Raw genomic sequence first — 17,973 nt, 5'->3', positions numbered from 1 at the left:
TATTAAGCACTCGCTTCGCTGGTGCCAAATAAACTCGTGAGTCAAATGCCGTTTACCGCACTTGTTGCATAATATACTTTTTTTTATTTGACAGTAAAGGTATTAGAAATAAAAGAACAAAGAAGTTTGCATCACGACGACATGGAAACTTTGAAGAATTATTTGTTAGAACTCTCCCCTTCTCCAAGTATTGCTGCCAAGTTAGTTACCTGGTCTTCACCTTCTTAAATATTGCAGCGTCTTTCGTAAACCCCCTTTAAGGTGCTTTTAGAAAAGATTTAAACTTTAACCAAAACGAAACAGACTCGGGATCTTTCCAATTCCGTTTAATCTTACATCACACATGGAAAAACCCCAAATTCGGGAATTTCGATTAAAGTCTACTGCATCGCGCGGAACTCAATAAAAACTCGACACGGGCACCGTTCGACCGAAATTGCCTTCGCAAAACAAATCTGTATCGATAATTTTTGGCTTGCGTTCAACGATTTCGACAATCAAAGCAAACAGTATCGCGTGTTTTAACTACGGCTGCCCACCCGGTACTTTACGGTCTCTAAGTACGGCAGGCGTGAAACGACCGACGCCGACGTCTGGACGCGGAGCGTCGGTTAGTCAGAGTTCGGACGTCGCGACGCGTATAGCGCGATACGCGACGCTAGACGCACGCGGAAATTCCGTAACGCTTTCCTTACTGTTCCGGTAAAAATAGAGCACTTCGCGTTACGTCGGATAATAATGGACGAAGTGAAGTATCGAATTCGAAAATGAAATTGTCACGATGATGCTAGCTCGGCAGCGTAATAAGTTAATCCGTATTGTGAGTTCATTACCTACAAACTTCTGGCCTGTGGAGCAATAGTTCTCAGGTCATCTGAAATAAATTGAGAAGGCAAAACCTTTTGTGGAAGTCAATCGGTAGGTATGCTGATCAGAAGAAAAACGATTCTGCTACGCAATATACAGCTGGAATCTTTCTAAAATTCAGAAACCTCCAAAATTCCGAGTTGTCAACAATTTCTTTATTAACAGTGGAAAATGTGATAACACTGCTCTTGAACTCTGCATATTCGAAACCCCCAGGTATTGAAATTTATCGTTCCAGCTTTGGCAGTGTCGAAGAAAAAAATGTTACCTGTTAAATGCTATATGCTATATATATGATTTATAAATATGCGGGAAACCGAAGTTATATATTTTTTAATGAAACAGCCTGTATATTATTGCATTTTCACCTGATATGTGCAATTTTATACAGATGTACAGTCATTTACCCAATACTTGTCTTGAAGTTAGTTTTAATCGTTTATACACGATGATTCAAAATAAACATACATTTTCGTGAAAAAAATCAAATAGAACACCCTGTATATTGCACTTCCATTAATTATCATATCAGAGGTATGTATACACACTGAACATATTCAAATCGTGGGAAAACAAAACAAATATTACCTTAACGTGAACAGTCTACAGTGACCAATTAAGTACAATTCCATTAGATAACAGCATTTGTTGCATGTTAATGCAAAATCTAACCCGAAAATAATTATCAAATCAACAATAAATTTACGAACGGCGCAACTTTGAAAAAACAATTGAAACATAATTTTACGATAGGGATAATTAAAAAAATGCAATATTAATATTGCTACTAGTTCCAGATATAACGCTTAAAAACTAAGAACAAAACTGCAAAACACAAAAAAAAACTGAGAAATGAAAACAATATTTTATTGTTCCATATTTTGAGCCGAATTTCTGAATTATTGGAAGAAAAGGAAACATTTTTTTCACAAAATAAAAAGTTTACCTATTTACTTCTATTTTCCTCGGCTTATTACAATTTTTTCGCATAATTTGACAAATTTTCGGAATTGTGTTCGTAAAAATGTGTATCCATCAAAGTTTAGGTGTAGGAAATGCTTAATAAAATTAAAAGAGCATTAATAAGATAAGTGATAATGTACAAGGTGTTTAATATGATTTTATTCACTGGATAAGTGATCCGAACTTCAAGACAAATATGTTATCAAATTGATGGCATAATAAAGTTGCAGCTGTCGGAAACGACGTCAAAAATATAGGGCATTAAACACAGGGCATTTTTGAGGAAAAAATTAAACAACACTCATTACAACTCCACATTGGGTCATTGAGTGGAAAACGAAGTATCTACTAATGTACATGGTGTTGCATTTAAAAAATATAAGTTTTGTTTCTCGAATATTTATGAATCTCGCAGTACATATTTTTAAATAATTTCAAATTGCTTGTTTTAGTATTATCTATAACTTTTTATTTAACATTTGTTTCTAAAATAAATAATTCGGGCACCCTGTGTTTAAGCGTTTCGTTTCTCTTTACTCAAAAAGCGGTGTTGCCGTAACTCAGTAATTAATAGAAACAAAACTGCAACAAAAATAAATAATAAAAGTGGTAAATTTGACAACATTGTTTTTGCTTAACATTACATATTAAACTCTCAGGTATCACTCCTGTAATTTTTACTAACCCTATATGACCATCCCGTACATAAAAAATGTTTCTTCACTGATTATGAACGTTTTTAAGGGTGAGGGTATGTTGTCCAAGGCAGGTACTATTAAAAGTAATTAGAAGATACCAGCAATTTATGAGTGTGAGTTATGATTTCATAAATTAGGGTTATTGATCACAAACCATATATGGAATTGAGTTACGGCATCTTAATATGCACATAATCTAGAATACGTATTCAATGAAAAGAAATGAAATGATAATGCATATCCCAATGCTATTCAAATCTGGCTAGGCCAAACAATTCTTCTAACACAAAAGTTTGATAACTCCTTCCTATAGATACCATGTTGGCAATATGACATTTACCCCAAGATCGCGAATTTCTTCTTCTATTTAATTAAACATTTCAAGATCCTGTTGTAGGAAAGTGTTACAGGATTTAAATTAATCGTATATTATTATATACATACATACATGTCCATTAATTTTCGGGTACAATTTTGTAAAACACCACGAATAGATTCACTTAGTGATAAGTTACGTAGCGACCGTTCCCATCGAAATAAAATAAAATACATATTGGCCAAACATCCGGTTAAAAAAAGATTAAATTCACATAAAAGTGACCTTAAATTACAAAAAATGTCGTATATGCTCGCTCCAGATTTCAATAAAACCAATACTGAAGATAATTACAAAAAGAAACTGCTCCTTGCTTACGTTCCCCAAAAAAAAAACTAAAACGATAGTTTGAATTGTTTGAATAGTTTCATTAAAAAATATTTTCCTGTGGTCCTGTATCTTCAACGCCAAATTATTGAAAATATAGCCGGAAATTAATAAACGTGACATAGTAGGTCGTTTAAATCAATAAAAGCAAAATGTTGTCTTTACTTTCGAGTGTTAAGGAAACCATATTTAAATTTCACCTTGCACAATAATTTTACACGTATCCGAAAGCTCAGCGTAGCAGAAAGGTGTGTTGCCTCGGCTAGCCAATCGAACTGAATTACATGCTTAAACATTTGGTAATTTGGTAAACGCTGCCGTCTTCCCACCATCACCACAGTTACCCATTTCGCCGTTCTCACTCGTCTTCGTCTTAACTTCTGACAATATATTTTACCATAAACATAACTGGGACAAGGCCCACCACAAAAGAGTTTTTCTTTTGATCAGCTTACCTGTATATAAATATATATAGAGTGAACTATTTAAATACTCATTTACGATAAACAGAAATTATACAGAATGCCGATCGATACTAAGTTCTTTTTTTAAATGGAACGCCATTTTTTAAATTGATTTGCGAATTCTATGTCAAATTTCTCATATGTAACATACGCTGTACCTATCTCTCACTCTTTATGAGCAAAATTAAAAAAATAATAATAATACACAAGTGCTGGCTGGAAAATCACTGATGCTGGCATCAGTGAATTTTCTAAATTGCTACAATTTTCAGATCAATTATCAGATAAAATGAGACCTCAGGAGGAAGTTTGTAATTTGTTTAACGGAAAATATCCAGAAAGACCCGTTACAAGATCCACAATGATTAAAATTGAGAGAAAATCTAAAAACAAAATGCTTGTTAGTGTTAGCAAGTATTTAATATTTTTTACTTTTTCTGTGAATTTAAAATTTGGCTGTTATTTTTTTCTAAAATTGCGAATAACTGTCTGTTGCTTTATTTACGGCTCCAACAATGTTCTTTCTCCTTTTCATTTTTTAATCTCAACAGAGTCTTGTTGGCTAATAGATTTCTCATGGCCAACTAATATTATGGCAATAGCCTTATACAGAAAGAAGGGTAAGATTAAGATTAAGATTAACAGTTGGGAGAGCTAGCAGTCAGCCTGTCCGTCACTGCGACCCAGAGGATCTATTGTGACTCTCTCCATAGCTATAGAGCTTTATCCAGGTTCGTCTCTCTAATCAGACTCCACAACTTCGATAATGGCTCCCTCGTATAGCTCTCTGCCTCTGGTTTGGTATCGCCCAGCAGATGGAAACGCACACTCGCTAGGCCTTCGCAGTGGCACAGTACGTGTGCGGCTGTTTCTTCCTCTTCCTGACAGAATCTACATTCTGTGTTTTCTTCCACTTCCATCAGGCTTAGATGTCTCTTAAGGCTGCAGTGGCCCGTCAGCAGACCTACCATTATTCTTACAGCTTTCCTATTGTAGCTTAGTGGGTCTGCTGTAAAATTGGCCGATGGGTCCCTTAGGAATTCCTTGGCCTGTCTTTGCCCCGGCATGTCCCTCCACCATCGTCGGGATTCGCGGTCCATTCAATCCCTGATGGCTGTTTTTGCAACGGGTTTGGCCACCCCACTAAAGGGTTCTGGTCCAATCAGGCGCATTGACGACCCTTCGCGGGCTGCGTCGTCTGCGCCTTCATTACCTTTACGCCCTCCGTGCCCCGGTACCCATGATAGAGTAACTTTGTTCTGGCTTGCTCTCTCGTTTAATGCCTTATGGCAGTCCAGAACTAACTTGGATGTTATTTTATTAGATTGCATGGCCTTTATAGCGCTTGACTATCGGTGTAAATTGCAATTGATTTGTTACTGATCTTCCTCGCTTTTATTTCTCTTGCACAGTGTTCTAGTGCAGTGATCTCTGCTTGGAATACTGTTGCTAGCTTACCCATTGGAATAGAGATTTTCCTTTTCGTCCTGGGTTCGTATATTCCGGCTCTTACTCCTTCTTGAGTTTTTGAGCCATCAGCATACCAGGTTATTTCTGCCTTGATTGGTGGCCCGTTTCCCCAGTCTTCTCTGGCAGGGATTTGAGTCCTGTATTGGTTAACGGAGCAATACTTAGGTGTTGTGCTGGTTGGAGTTGGAGTTTAATTTTAACATTGGGAGGCACAAAATAAAAAATAAAATAGTTTCTCTTATTTTTATTGCATCTTATTTAACGTTTTCCTGGAAAAGGTGCATATTGCCCCATTTCATAAACTCCCTTTTGATGCGCCATTGGTTTTGAATATTTTCATTACGGGTTGCTCCTTGATCTGTTATTACTTGGTTCAAAATTTAAAATGGAAACTGTTTCGGACACCATCTTGCAATCGTATATTAGAGGGAAAACGTCGAAAACAATGAACCGGTGTCGGTTTCCGTAGGCATTACCCTCAATCCTTCGGCAATACGATCCTTTCCCCGGAACAATAACATTACAACGTTTAATTTTATTATGACCGGTAATTCAATTATCTGACGCCTTTTGTTTGAGTAGAAAACTGACACGATTAATTTAATGGCAAAGTAATTTCCGTCGCTAAATAAAGAGGTCAAATTGCTTGTCAATGAGGTGACAAATTGATACCCCACCTTTTGAAATGTTGCCCCTATTTCCAAATGTTGGTATTGATAGTTGTTTTTCGATTTTCACGATCTCAGAGGAACTGCTTCAGGTTAAACCCATTAGAGAGTAAATCGCAGGAATAGTTGTGAATCTGTTTACTTTGTGGGCTGAAAAAGGGACCACTTTGATCACATTTTTTAAAGAAAATTCCACTACTAACTGTACTACTACTTATGAAGCTTCTGGACTGGCTTCCTTCGAGCTTATGTTGTACTCTGTACCTGCTTATTTAATGTTTGAGTGGGCCTGGACCTTCTCTCGACCTGTCGACCTCTCTTGGATTTTTCTATGGTACAAGAATTGATTTCATGCAAGAATTTTAGTTTCATGGTTGTGTTCGGTAACTGCTGATGGGTTTATTTGTCGTAGTCTTAATGCTCTTTCATGTCCTTTGAGTCAAATGGATATTCATGGAATGTTGAAAACCCCTGGTCCCTTAAACGCAATTTCGTTTTTGATCGATCGAAGAGGTTGAGAGATTTGTATACAAGTGGTCATATTTCTCAAGAACTTTTTATATATGGTCAGTGATGTTTTGAACTTAATAAAGGCCCACAGTGGCAAGTGTGGAGTTGCTTTCGGATTCATTTTCTTTGGAAAGTTGCGGTGAAGTGTAATTTGTGATAGAACGTTTAATATCTCTAATGTGTAAATGATAAAATCTGATATTATGTAAGGTGTTTAAATTCTGGGTTCAGTGACCCAGATAGTTTTACGCCCCTGTAAACAAGAGGTTTGATAAGCGATTATTTTCAGTCTGCTTAAGTTTTTGGGTGTTTAGGTTTCTAGGAGGGATCCAATGTTAGGTCTGATTTTTTGTTAATATAAGAAGAATTGGAGGACATTATAGTTTCTAATTCCATGGCGCTATGTATGTTAGGGTGTGAAAAGCTAAAAATAACATCAACGTAGCATTTAAACAATTTTGTTTTTAGATGAAAGGTTCCGACAGCTTTCTTCTCAAAAGCTTCCCCAAATCGATTCGCTGACTTTTCATAAAATTTGTTCCAATGTGTTCCAAACAAGCAATTTTGAATTAAGATGAGAAGTTTTGGTTCCAGCTTCACAGATTTTAAAGTATCTGAAGTGATTCTAAGTCGAAACTAATTTTCTGATCTTGGTTCAATGAAGTAAAAGAATTGAGTACGAAACAATCAGTTTTGCCTGTAAAGGGTTTTAATATACAAATTAGATATTTCGCAAGATAATATTTTGGAAAACAAATGGTCCTCACAATAGTTCAAAACAGTAATCATAATTTGCGAATCTTAGGAAATTCGTAGAGACGAGGAATTATAGAGTCTTTTTCACGGATTCTAATAGAGAAGCAACCTTAATAACAGATTTGAGATTTCGTTCCATGGACGACGTAGGATTTTTTTAAGTTGTCAGTTGTGTTCATGGCTATCGTAGCTGCTTTTAAAATTGCGATATCGGTAATAGGTTTTAGAGATTTTTAAAGGATTTTTACGATTTCAAAACAAATTAGCTGGTCGAGAGGATTTCCTCTTTGCGATAATACTTGGGGTAAATTTTCAACTTTGTCACAAATCAATCACATTTGAAAGGGTACCGAACTCGAATGGGGATATAATGGAAGCAATTTCATGACGTCTATCTCTGGATTTGTAAACAGAGTTACACTAGCCTGTGGAAGTTTTAAGCAAGTACAGAGTAGAACGCAACCCGGTTTCAGTTAAGCTCTGAAGAAGCCAACAAGAGGGTTGGCGAAACGTCAGCAATTTCGAATTTATCAACAACCGACACAGGACGAATTCAAACGATTTTTAACTTTTTAGAACTTATATTAAGTAGTGTATTTCTTTTAGGTCAATTAAAAATTACCTAAATTGTTCTGTTTTAAATTAAATAGAGGTTTTTCTTGATAACCAGTCGTGACCAACTAACCAAACTAACTAATTTTTTTTCAAAACTTCAATATTAATAAAGTATTATCCTGATTTCTGAATAATGGTTAAAAAGTCAGCCGACTTTTTACTTTTCTGTCTTAAAAATCAAAGGAGCTATGAAAATTCTGTTTGGAGCATATTTTGTTTCTCGAAAAAGTATTATCCATCTATCTTTACTATTAAGTGAGATTTCGTGGAGAGGAGAGATTGGATCGAAGCTGATTTTTATGACCTGTTCAGGGCCTTTTATTGCATGCCTCACCCAATTTCACTCGATAAGCTTGGAATACGTAGTGTTGCCTATTCATGTTTTGGTGCCTATCTGCTTAATTGAAAACTAATCGTCTCTGTTATTCATATGAATTCACATCTACTCCCCATAATACCCCAAGGTTCGTCTTTAGGATCCCTTCTTCATGAGATATATGAATACCTATTTCGGTATATCTGGATGGATCGCACCCCAATGAACCAACACGAGTTTAATTAAAAATTTTCAAATTCTCGCTACTTTTAGTTTTGCCATAACAGATCAACAATTCAATCAACCGTCATATCTGACATAAAATGTTAAATGTCACGGAGACGGTGAAATATAGTTTAGAATATTATACAAAAAATATGTCTAAAATTTTCCAGGACATATAGGGCCACCGTTTATTTTATTTATATTTTTAATATTTATGTTTGTATATTTAATATATTAAATATCCAGTTCCGGTATTTCCGGACTTGCCAACTTCACATAAGTTTAATTCCAAATTTTCGCTACTTACATTTTTCTCATCGACGAATTTTCCGGCTAGACACCCTGTATAAGTAACATTCATTAAATTTTCCATAAATCATTAAATAAAGAATACCCCTGCAACTCAAATACGAAAAAAGCTGGGGAATTTCCATCTTTTCGTTTAATTAACAATCCGTTCTTACAGGGTGCATACATAATGAATAGGTCATACGGTAACCGTAGGTTCTAGACATCTAATTACACCACTCGAGCCAGAAATGCTTTAACAAAATGTTGCTCGTTTAAAGATTGATATTCAATTTATTGTTTATTGCATAATTTGAATTGAATTGAATTCTGAAGAGAATTATGTAAAAAATTAGATAAAAAGTTTTTTTTGGGTGTGAGAAATCTGATTTGGAACTTAGTTGTTAGGTTGCTTGTTGACGACGCTAGTTTTCATTATAAATTGTAAACTGAAGTAGGCTTCGACTCTGAAAGTCAAACACATTAAACCTACATGTCCCAGAAAGCATATGTCAATGTACGCTTTGTATATGGAACCAAGAAGGATGTAATAATTTTAAAGAAATAAAACCAGAACCATTTCAGTTACTGAACAAAATGTCCGTCATTCTCTTATTTAAATACAGTCTTAGTGCTTCGTTTCCTTTTATTTTGTTTGAATTTTATTATTACATAACGCATCTCTAAATTGTTCGATTTTGCCTTATTGCAAATAAAATAAATGTCTTCTAATAGATTTACCCTTATTTACCCAATCTATAAGGACAACCTTGAACAAGGTAACTTCTTTCTTTCGAATGTCATCTTCTTCTTGAATCTTATGTAGAACATCATAAGAAGATGCGATTTCTTCCTTATAAACAAAACCTTTCAAGCGAATCCAAAACTTTCATATGCAATGAGCAGGTGCATCAACATATTCTGCCTAGTTGCAAGTAAAATACCTTCTAATAGCTTTACCCTACTTATACAATTCTATCTATCTAATTTCACATAATTTGAACAGGGTACCTTCTGGCTTTCTAGTGTCACCACCTTCTTTTTTAATTTCCTGTAGAACATCCTCAACCGATGTCATTTCTTCCTTATTAACTAGTCCTTTCAAGCGAACCCAAAACTAGAAAGATCCAGATTCAAGTTTATCACCCCCAAAGGCCTCCTGGTTCAAATTTTGATGTCATTTTCTTCAAATCATGGAACAAACAGAAAGTTCAAAATTAAACTCCAATACCCTGTATCTTTGAAACCAGCAACATTGTGTCTAGAGTCTGCGGTTGCTCTATGACCCATTCATTATGGACCACCCTGTATACTCTTGTGTCTGTGCGACCGGCCGATGCACGTTTGGCCTCTATTTCCGTCGTAACCTTCGGGATAATTATCAATTCTCGAACGTGTTCTCGCGAAAGTGCAACCACGGTGGCTTATTGAAAGAAACCGGTGTCTAAAAATACTCTCAAACATCCAGGTCTGCCTGAGTAAATATTTAAAAAATGAATAAACAAGAGTGAAACGACTCCCGTCGAAAGCAACGCGACTATGTAAAACTCGAGGCTATAATGAACGAAGACGTCGCGACTCCAAATGATTCGAACCTACCCCCGAAGAAGTCATCGAGGAAGCGGAAGACTGTCGTTAAACTTCCGACACCCCCGCCAGATCCTACGACAGAAGCGGGTACCTCCAGCAACCCTGCAACGCAGGATAGGGACAAGGACAACGAGGTGTTGGACTACATAGACCTGCTGCACAAGAGTATATATTCGAGATCTACGTCCACGTTCGCACCGGCCATCATCACCGAGGAGGCTTTCGATCATTTGGAGAAGCTCTACAAACTGATGGAACAGATGTTGGACCTGAGGGAGCAGAACGTCAAGCTCCATCGAAGGTAACTAGTTTTTCCTTAATGGGTATTCAAATCCGTAATAATGTTGCCCTCTGCATGTTTTTCATGCCATTGTTTACTACTCTTCACTATTCTATCAAGTTCTTGGAGCTTTTCGTCGTTGCATGTCGTTCTCCTGATGGTCGTAATTGGTGTGATTTACCAGGAAAACCGTATTTCTCATCTAGATAGAGCTAAATCGACCTATAGGTCAAGGGCTCAATTTTTGAGAAACATCTTGCTGATAATAAATACTCCTTCTACATTAATGGCAATTCCTGCTTCATCACTCCAAACAATAGACAATGGAAAATTAATGCTCTCATTGCATTTTCCGATAAACCATCTGCAAAATTATATTCTTCTACCGGCATCTCCTTTATGTAATTGGTGGATTTTTCTGGTACCATATGGCTTGGATTTATGTTTTCTTTTAAAATAGTCAAAACTTTAGTTTTTCCAGCACTTGTTGTGTCAGCTACTCCTGTCAGCTATTATATTTAATTCCCAGGTTTCCTGTTCTTCATTTAACTGGTTTTGAGTTTGCCTTTAATTTTTGAAACTTAAATTTTTATTTTTTAACTTCCGAAATATTCGCTTGGTTGATGCAGCTTTGGATATAACAATAAGAGGCTTTATTGCAAGGACTGCAAAAGATGAAGTTGAAGCTCACCATCCTAACTTAACAAAAATACTGCCTTCAGGTAACCACCAAACAGGTTGTCGCTAACCAAAAGCGGCCAATACAGTAACCATAGAATATTAATTAATATTAACTTATTTAATCAATAATTTCTTCAGAATACGTGACCTGGAACACCTGAACAACCTCGGCAAATTCCACTCAAACCTGGACCGCATCAACATCGACGAAGTCTATCCAGACCTGGACAAGGACGCAGCTTTCGCCGAAACCATCCTTGAATCCATTTTGCAAGACACCGCGGCCAAAAATAAGGAACTCCAGAAGCAGTGCAAGAACCTCAGGCCGTCTATACTAAGAAGACACCGCAGTGGATCAGGCACCGAAAAACAAGTGACGCTCGACGGCGTGCAGAGCCTCGAGCGAGACGACAGAGACAAGAAGGAGATGGTGAAATGCGACAAGCCTGCCAAAATCTCTAAATGGACCAAAGTGAAGGCCGCTTTCAGGTGCGTTTTCCATAATTCAATCCCGACCTTTTGTAACAAACACGCTTCTTTTAAAACATCTAGGTTTTCTAGTTTCCATGCGCCTTGGTTCACGAATAATATCAAATTCATTAGTAAAATTCGACCTCTTACACACAGTTGCGAAATTCTGTTGAATCTGCCACTCGCAACGAAAAGAAGGCTTATTTAAATTACAAGTTTAAAAGGGATTCGTCTGGATTCGATTCAACGATATTACTCTTATTACTCTAATTCTAAGACAGCTTGTGATCCAGGGCTAGCGGGTACTTGCATGTTGCACAACCAATGGTACTGGCAATAGGTCGAAGAGGTGGTTTGTAAATCTTAGAGAATCCATGGCGATGAGGAACTTTATTGTCATGAGGAGTGACAAACTTTTTCACGGATTCTGATAGAGAACAAGCCTTAATAACAGTTTTATAGGATCTTTTTTAAATTGACCATCATAATCACGATTGATTATCATGGTAGCATTTCCTTGATCTTTTTTGAGAATTACGATATCGGGATTAGATTTTAGATATTTTAGAGTAATGCTGAGTAAGCTTTAAATTATTGGATTTAGGTTTGGATTTTTTAAGGATTTTTGAGGTTTTAAATTGAATTTCATTATACGCAGGGCATGGACGAATTCGAAATATTTTGAAAGAACTGATTTTTGACCTCAGAAAGATGGTCCGTTGCCACAGCTTTTGGTAGTTGAGAAGGTAGTTGGACGAGGACAAAATGGACGCAATTTCAAGATGTAGAGACAGAAGAGTCCTATGGATTTGAATATTTAGTGATGGAAGGTGGTGTGCCCTAGGGTAGCATTATTCGACTACTTCTCTCCACATCATATATTACGGACCTGGGTAATTGTCTAAATAAGCTGGATCACATGATGTACCTACAACTGATGACCCAAATCGTGTTCAAATATTCTTATTGAAGTACCGGCTGATTATAAATACAAATAAAACTTAGCTTATGATATTTGGCAAAGATCTTAACAACGTCAGATTAAGACTGTGTGACTTACTCATCCTGTCATCTCTGGATGACTGTACCATAGTGTGCCATGTGCCTTTCATAATAAAGAAATAGAAGATCTTCAGGAACTTCAAAATTCTTGTTTAGAATGAAGATATGTAGAATACATATTTAATGCTCAATATATTTAAATAGTTTGAAGATTACAGATTAATTAGTATCATGAGCCACCTGCTAAAGACTTTCTTACCCGGATAAGAGCTAAATGTGAGCTCGAATTTGATCAGACGCAATTTGGTTTCAAGCACGGATTTGGGATTAGGGAAGCCCTGTTGCCGAGACAAGTGCAAGGACGTATTTGCTTGCTTCATTGATTATCAAAAGGCATTCGATAGCGTACAGCATACGAAACTCATTCAAGCCCTACAAAGAGCAGGAGTCGACCAAAAAGACCTCCAAATCATTAGAAACTTATGTTGGAACCAGACGGAAAATGTAAACATTGACCATAAATTGAGCGATGGTATAAGGATATGCCGGGGTGTACGCCAGGGCTGTATTCTCTTCCCCTTCCATTTAACTTGTATTTAGACATTATTTTTAAAATAGCACTAGAGAGGAGGGATGTACGCATCAAGGTAAATGGGGTACCAATAAATAAATTGAGATGTGCAGACGACACTGTTATTCAGGTAAAAAGCATAGACGGCCTCCGATTTCTAGATAGTGTGACCACCATCAGCAAAGAAATGGGATTGAAGACAAATAAAACAAAAACTAAATTTATAATATTTAGCCGCCCACCGAATGGAAATGCTCATCTGGCATCAAACGAAGTGCGCATAGAAAGAATCTCAATTTTCAAATATCTAGCGTCTCTGATTACAGATAACCTTGACCTGGATATAGGAATTAAAAACCGAATTGAGATTGCGCGTTCCAGTTTTTGCTCAATGAGGTCAGAGTCCTGCAATAATAGCTTGAATATGGCTCTTCGACGGCGAATGGTTAAATGGTCTATACTTCTATACGGAGTCAAGTCTTGGACACTGAAGATCAACACCTTAAACCGTCTGGAAGCATTTGAGCGTGGACCCTTCGGTGAATCTTAAAAATTTCGTGGACTGCATGACCAACGAGGAAGTTCTGAGAAGAGCAAAGACACAATGCGAGCTTGTCACAACTGTCAAGCGAAGGAAAGTAGCATATCTGGGGCACATAATGAGGGGCGAAAAATACCATCTTTTCAGAACGATTATGGAGAGAAAGATTGAAAGTAGACGAGGAGTCGGTAGCAAACAGATGTCCTGGCTACTTAACATACGCGACTCGACTGGATACCGGCCCACAGGAGTACTTTTTAAACCGGCAGAAGCCCAAGATGCTTTCTCCCAAGTGGTTGCCAAGATCAGATAACTGATAGGACACTGAAAGAAGACAAAGATATGAAATTAAGAAGTCAATATTTGTTTTCGTTTTTCGTGTTTAAATGTTCAAACCTTCACACAAAAAATACTGGTTATGAAGGGAATATTATGTGTAGGCGTGAAATAATCAACATTGGATTGGACGAAACCACCAAATCGAAAAAGTTTTTGAACCAAAATAAATACGTTATTATCATTATTATACCTAAAGGAAACTCAAAATGTTTGCAACAATATTGAGAACTGGAACTAGTTCGAATATCTAATAGCAGAACGAGGAACTAGAACTAATGGCATATGTAATTGAAGAATCTTTCTTTTACAGGAGGTCTCAATGTTGTATTCATCTATCTCTTAATAGTACGCAGCGACTTAGGACATCGGTTCTTTTCTAAAAAAAACTAACGCTAATAATAGTAGATTGTAGGTAGTGTGGGTATTTACCAACAATGCTGTAACATTTAATACACTATATATTTGTATTTGTATATATATTTGTAATATTTTGCTCGAATATTTCATCTAATAGGTGATCATATAGGTGATGGCTAGATAGAACATTCTGCTAGATATTATTATCTATTATTTTGTAGTAATAATGTATTATAAAATTTAAATAAAGTCATTATTTATGTATTTATTTATTTAATTTAGGTGGGAGAAAGCGTCTACCAGTGTCGGAGGCGAGTCCAAGTCACAGGACAGCGGCATTCACGTGCCGGTCAATTACGAGATAGCTCGCTACTTAAGGGTACCTTCTACCAGCGATGACGCGGCTCATAGCCCGGGTGACTCGGGGGCGGGGATTTCCACCCCGGGGTCCATATCTTCAGCTTCGTCGAACGACGATTTTCACAGACCAGGTAAGCAACTTCTCGTGATTCTGATGAAAGAAACAGAAGCTAACCAAAACTAAAGTTTTTAATAACAATTTATTTCTATTGTTTCGGATTTTTGTCTTTGAGGAGCCCATTGTTTTTCGATGGTAAAATGAGTGTTTTTTCACGCCGAACTTCAATGTAAATATAAAAATTTGTACTGGTCATAGCGATTTCCAATGATATTTTTGTTAAATATCTCGCATATCCTGTTTGGTAAATCGTAAAATTGTGACTCTCAACGCAGTTTAAGATACTGCTTAGCTTAAATTATCCCATCTTTTATAGATTTTTCATTTAAAGCAATCTTTTTCACGAATTTTGATTTACCGGTAATAATTTACCACCGAAACGAACGATTTTCAGGTCTTTTAGATTTTTATTCATAATTGAAAAACCCTGTATATAATCGAAAAGATACTGAAAATAAAAGTTATAGTCCAGTTATATTTCCAGAAAAAATTTTTTTTGTTGAGGCAAAAATAATCCGAAAAGCCTATTCGAATTTTAAAAAAAAATTTCAAACTTCCAAAGTTTTAATGCGGGTGTATGCTTCTATTTCCATGTCAAACTGAACTCGGTAGCTCCTAACTTGAGGCACCTATTATATGTTTTGAACAACATGTAAAAACTTGAAATACACAAGTTTTAGCTGTCTATACGGGCTATATATTCGTGCAAAAACATCTGACAGCTGATACTTAGTTATCTAGTCATGACCAAATTTTCATTAAAAGAAAAATCCAATTTTCATATTTTTGCAAATTATCGACGTACCCCGTACATTATTAAAAAATCATGAAGAATAAACATTTTTGTTCCGGATCTCAAGAATTCTTTTCATCGTAGTAACAGTTTTCAAGAAATAATTGTTTTCTTCTTAAGACTATGCGGCATGAGTTTTGACTTATTAATTGCTTTGGTTAGTTTTGGTTACTCAATTTTTTAGATTTAGATGCCGCATTGCATAAATAATTGGTTTCATGTAGAAGTGTATATGTAAAATCTGGAGATCCTCAGAGTGCGACTTGGTTCAAGTGGTATTGATGAGCATGTACTTAAAAAGTCTTGCAAACAGAGTAACTACTGCAAGTACAGCTCTTGGATAACAAATCGTATAAAACTATTCCAAAAACTAAGAGACAAAGCAATAAAATAATTTAAACAATCCAAGCTCTCCTTACAATACAATTATTTCTTAGGAAGTACACAAATATGGCTGCAAAGAAAGATCAACTCGAATTCCGTATCTAAACTGTGAGGGTAAATCTCACTCCTTGAAGAGGGAGCAATCAAGGAATATTTGAGAACAAAATCAATCAATGTTTTTGCGTTTTTTTTTATAAATACCTTTTGGGAAAATCAAATTTATAATTATAATTATAAATTTTGTATAATAGTAATTATAATTACTATTATAATTTACCTTTAAGGGGACTTTATGTATTTTTAGTGTAATTTGATGTCATTCGGTTTTTACTTATTATAAACAAATGTACTGGTATTGTTAATGTCAAATATTTAAGAACGATATTAAACTATTTGGATGACAATACTTATTCGGAATATGGAAACTAAACTTAAACACGTTGGGACCTAAGAATGAAGTCCATTCCAAAATATATAAAAATGAAACGTTTTCGTTTGAAAAAGAATTTTCTCGCCATTTTATTTTAACTGTAATTTTCATTATTTGATTAACTTACGAAAATTGTAAAGCAACTTTTTTCAAACTACTCAATGTGATCAACAAACGTCACTCTTAACATAACACAAAAAGCATCACTTAACGAATCAATCTCTAGGACATTCGCTATCCACAAGGGAATAGTTTAGGTCCAATTGTGTTCGCGATTTTTATATCTACGTTTACATCATTACACTTTTGTGATTATGATCTTTATCCGATGACATTCAATTGTATTTTTCGTTTTTTGAGACAGGCATTAACGGAGCAATTCTGATTTGATTAGGTTTCACGATTTTATGACTCACCATATGCTCGTACTTAATCCTAATAAATCCTAGCTGAAGATATTTAGAAATCACAATTAAATTCATAATATTAAAAGAATCGTAAAATTGCATAGAAAGAACTGCAAAAGTTTAGGACTTACTCTAGATTTTCGGCAATATTCCAGACCAACTGTGGGAAACCTCTGGCAACTTATATGGTCCGCTTTGAATGAAAATGCAAAAATGTGCAAAAAAGATGATTTAATATCAACAGAACTTGTGTTCCAAGTCCATTCGCCTCCATAATGTTATAAATGTGGTAGTAATCCATCATTTTTAGTCGATAGATTTCAAAGCGTTTTTTGATGTCAGCAAAGTAAAAATGCTTAAACCGGTTTATGAGCTTAGAAATGAGATAATACAGGATAAAAGATAAACCACTGTATTCAGCCACGTACACTGGATATTTAACTATGTGAATGACTTAAATTGGAAACTTTGCAAACAAGGACTGTTAGTAAATGATTTGTACAGCCATTTGGAAGCATTTTAGAACAAATTCCGCTTGTGGCAGGCACAGATCACGAATCACGAAAGACTTCTCAATTGTTTCACAAAAGCTTCGATACTTGCAAATGGAGTTAATAGAGATTCAAGACAACTCATTCCTAAAATCTAAATTTGAAGACGTGGGGCGATTTCTACAAGATATGCCTGGAAGAAGACAATTTTCCGCGGCCTAGAGAATCCGCAAGAAGATTAATTTAATAAATTTTAAATTAAATTTAATTTAAGTTAATAAATCAAAACATCGTACAAAATTCAAGATAGTTTAAAAAATTCTTCACTTCTTTGTATCAGTGGAAGTAATTTTAACATCGATGGATTAGCCTCCCAAATTCAGGCTTAATAATTCCAAATTTCACGATTCATTTGTACTAGGACATTAAAATGTTGCCACAACATGTCAAAGGCTGATTAAAATGTTAAATATTAAACTTACTAAAATGGATAATACCACTTAGAAGGCAGTTTTCGTACTTCTAATCCATAAGCTACAATGTTAGTAAAACCCCGAAATGTTTATTCTAAAGTGGTACGACGAAATTAAGGTTAAAAATATGCTTTTGGCAATG

General features: G+C 35.7%; 1 protein-coding gene across 5 annotated transcripts in view; it reads left to right on the top strand.

The window, feature by feature from the left end:
- Positions 1 to 621: 621 nt before the first annotated feature.
- Positions 622 to 17,973, top strand: part of LOC132702286 (uncharacterized) — a 42,065-nt gene continuing 24,713 nt past the window's right edge. The window contains exons 1-4 of one of the 5 annotated variants that reach the window (XM_060670827.1): positions 622 to 820; positions 9,953 to 10,434; positions 11,233 to 11,583; positions 14,658 to 14,866. In XM_060670827.1, coding sequence (XP_060526810.1) covers positions 10,103 to 10,434; positions 11,233 to 11,583; positions 14,658 to 14,866 — 892 coding nt within the window. In that variant the 5' untranslated portion in view covers positions 622 to 820; positions 9,953 to 10,102. Of the gene's footprint in view, positions 919 to 9,198; positions 10,435 to 11,232; positions 11,584 to 14,657; positions 14,867 to 17,973 lie in introns of those variants that run through there. The other 4 variants (XM_060670825.1, XM_060670824.1, XM_060670831.1 and 1 more) reach the window with 4 other exon arrangements.

The sequence above is a fragment of the Cylas formicarius genome, unplaced genomic scaffold (genome assembly GCF_029955315.1).
Source record: "Cylas formicarius isolate icCylForm1 unplaced genomic scaffold, icCylForm1.1 PGA_scaffold_5__7_contigs__length_24384050, whole genome shotgun sequence".
NCBI classification, from domain to species: Eukaryota; Metazoa; Arthropoda; class Insecta; order Coleoptera; family Brentidae; genus Cylas; species Cylas formicarius.
This window is presented reverse-complemented; position numbering and strand designations above follow the sequence as displayed.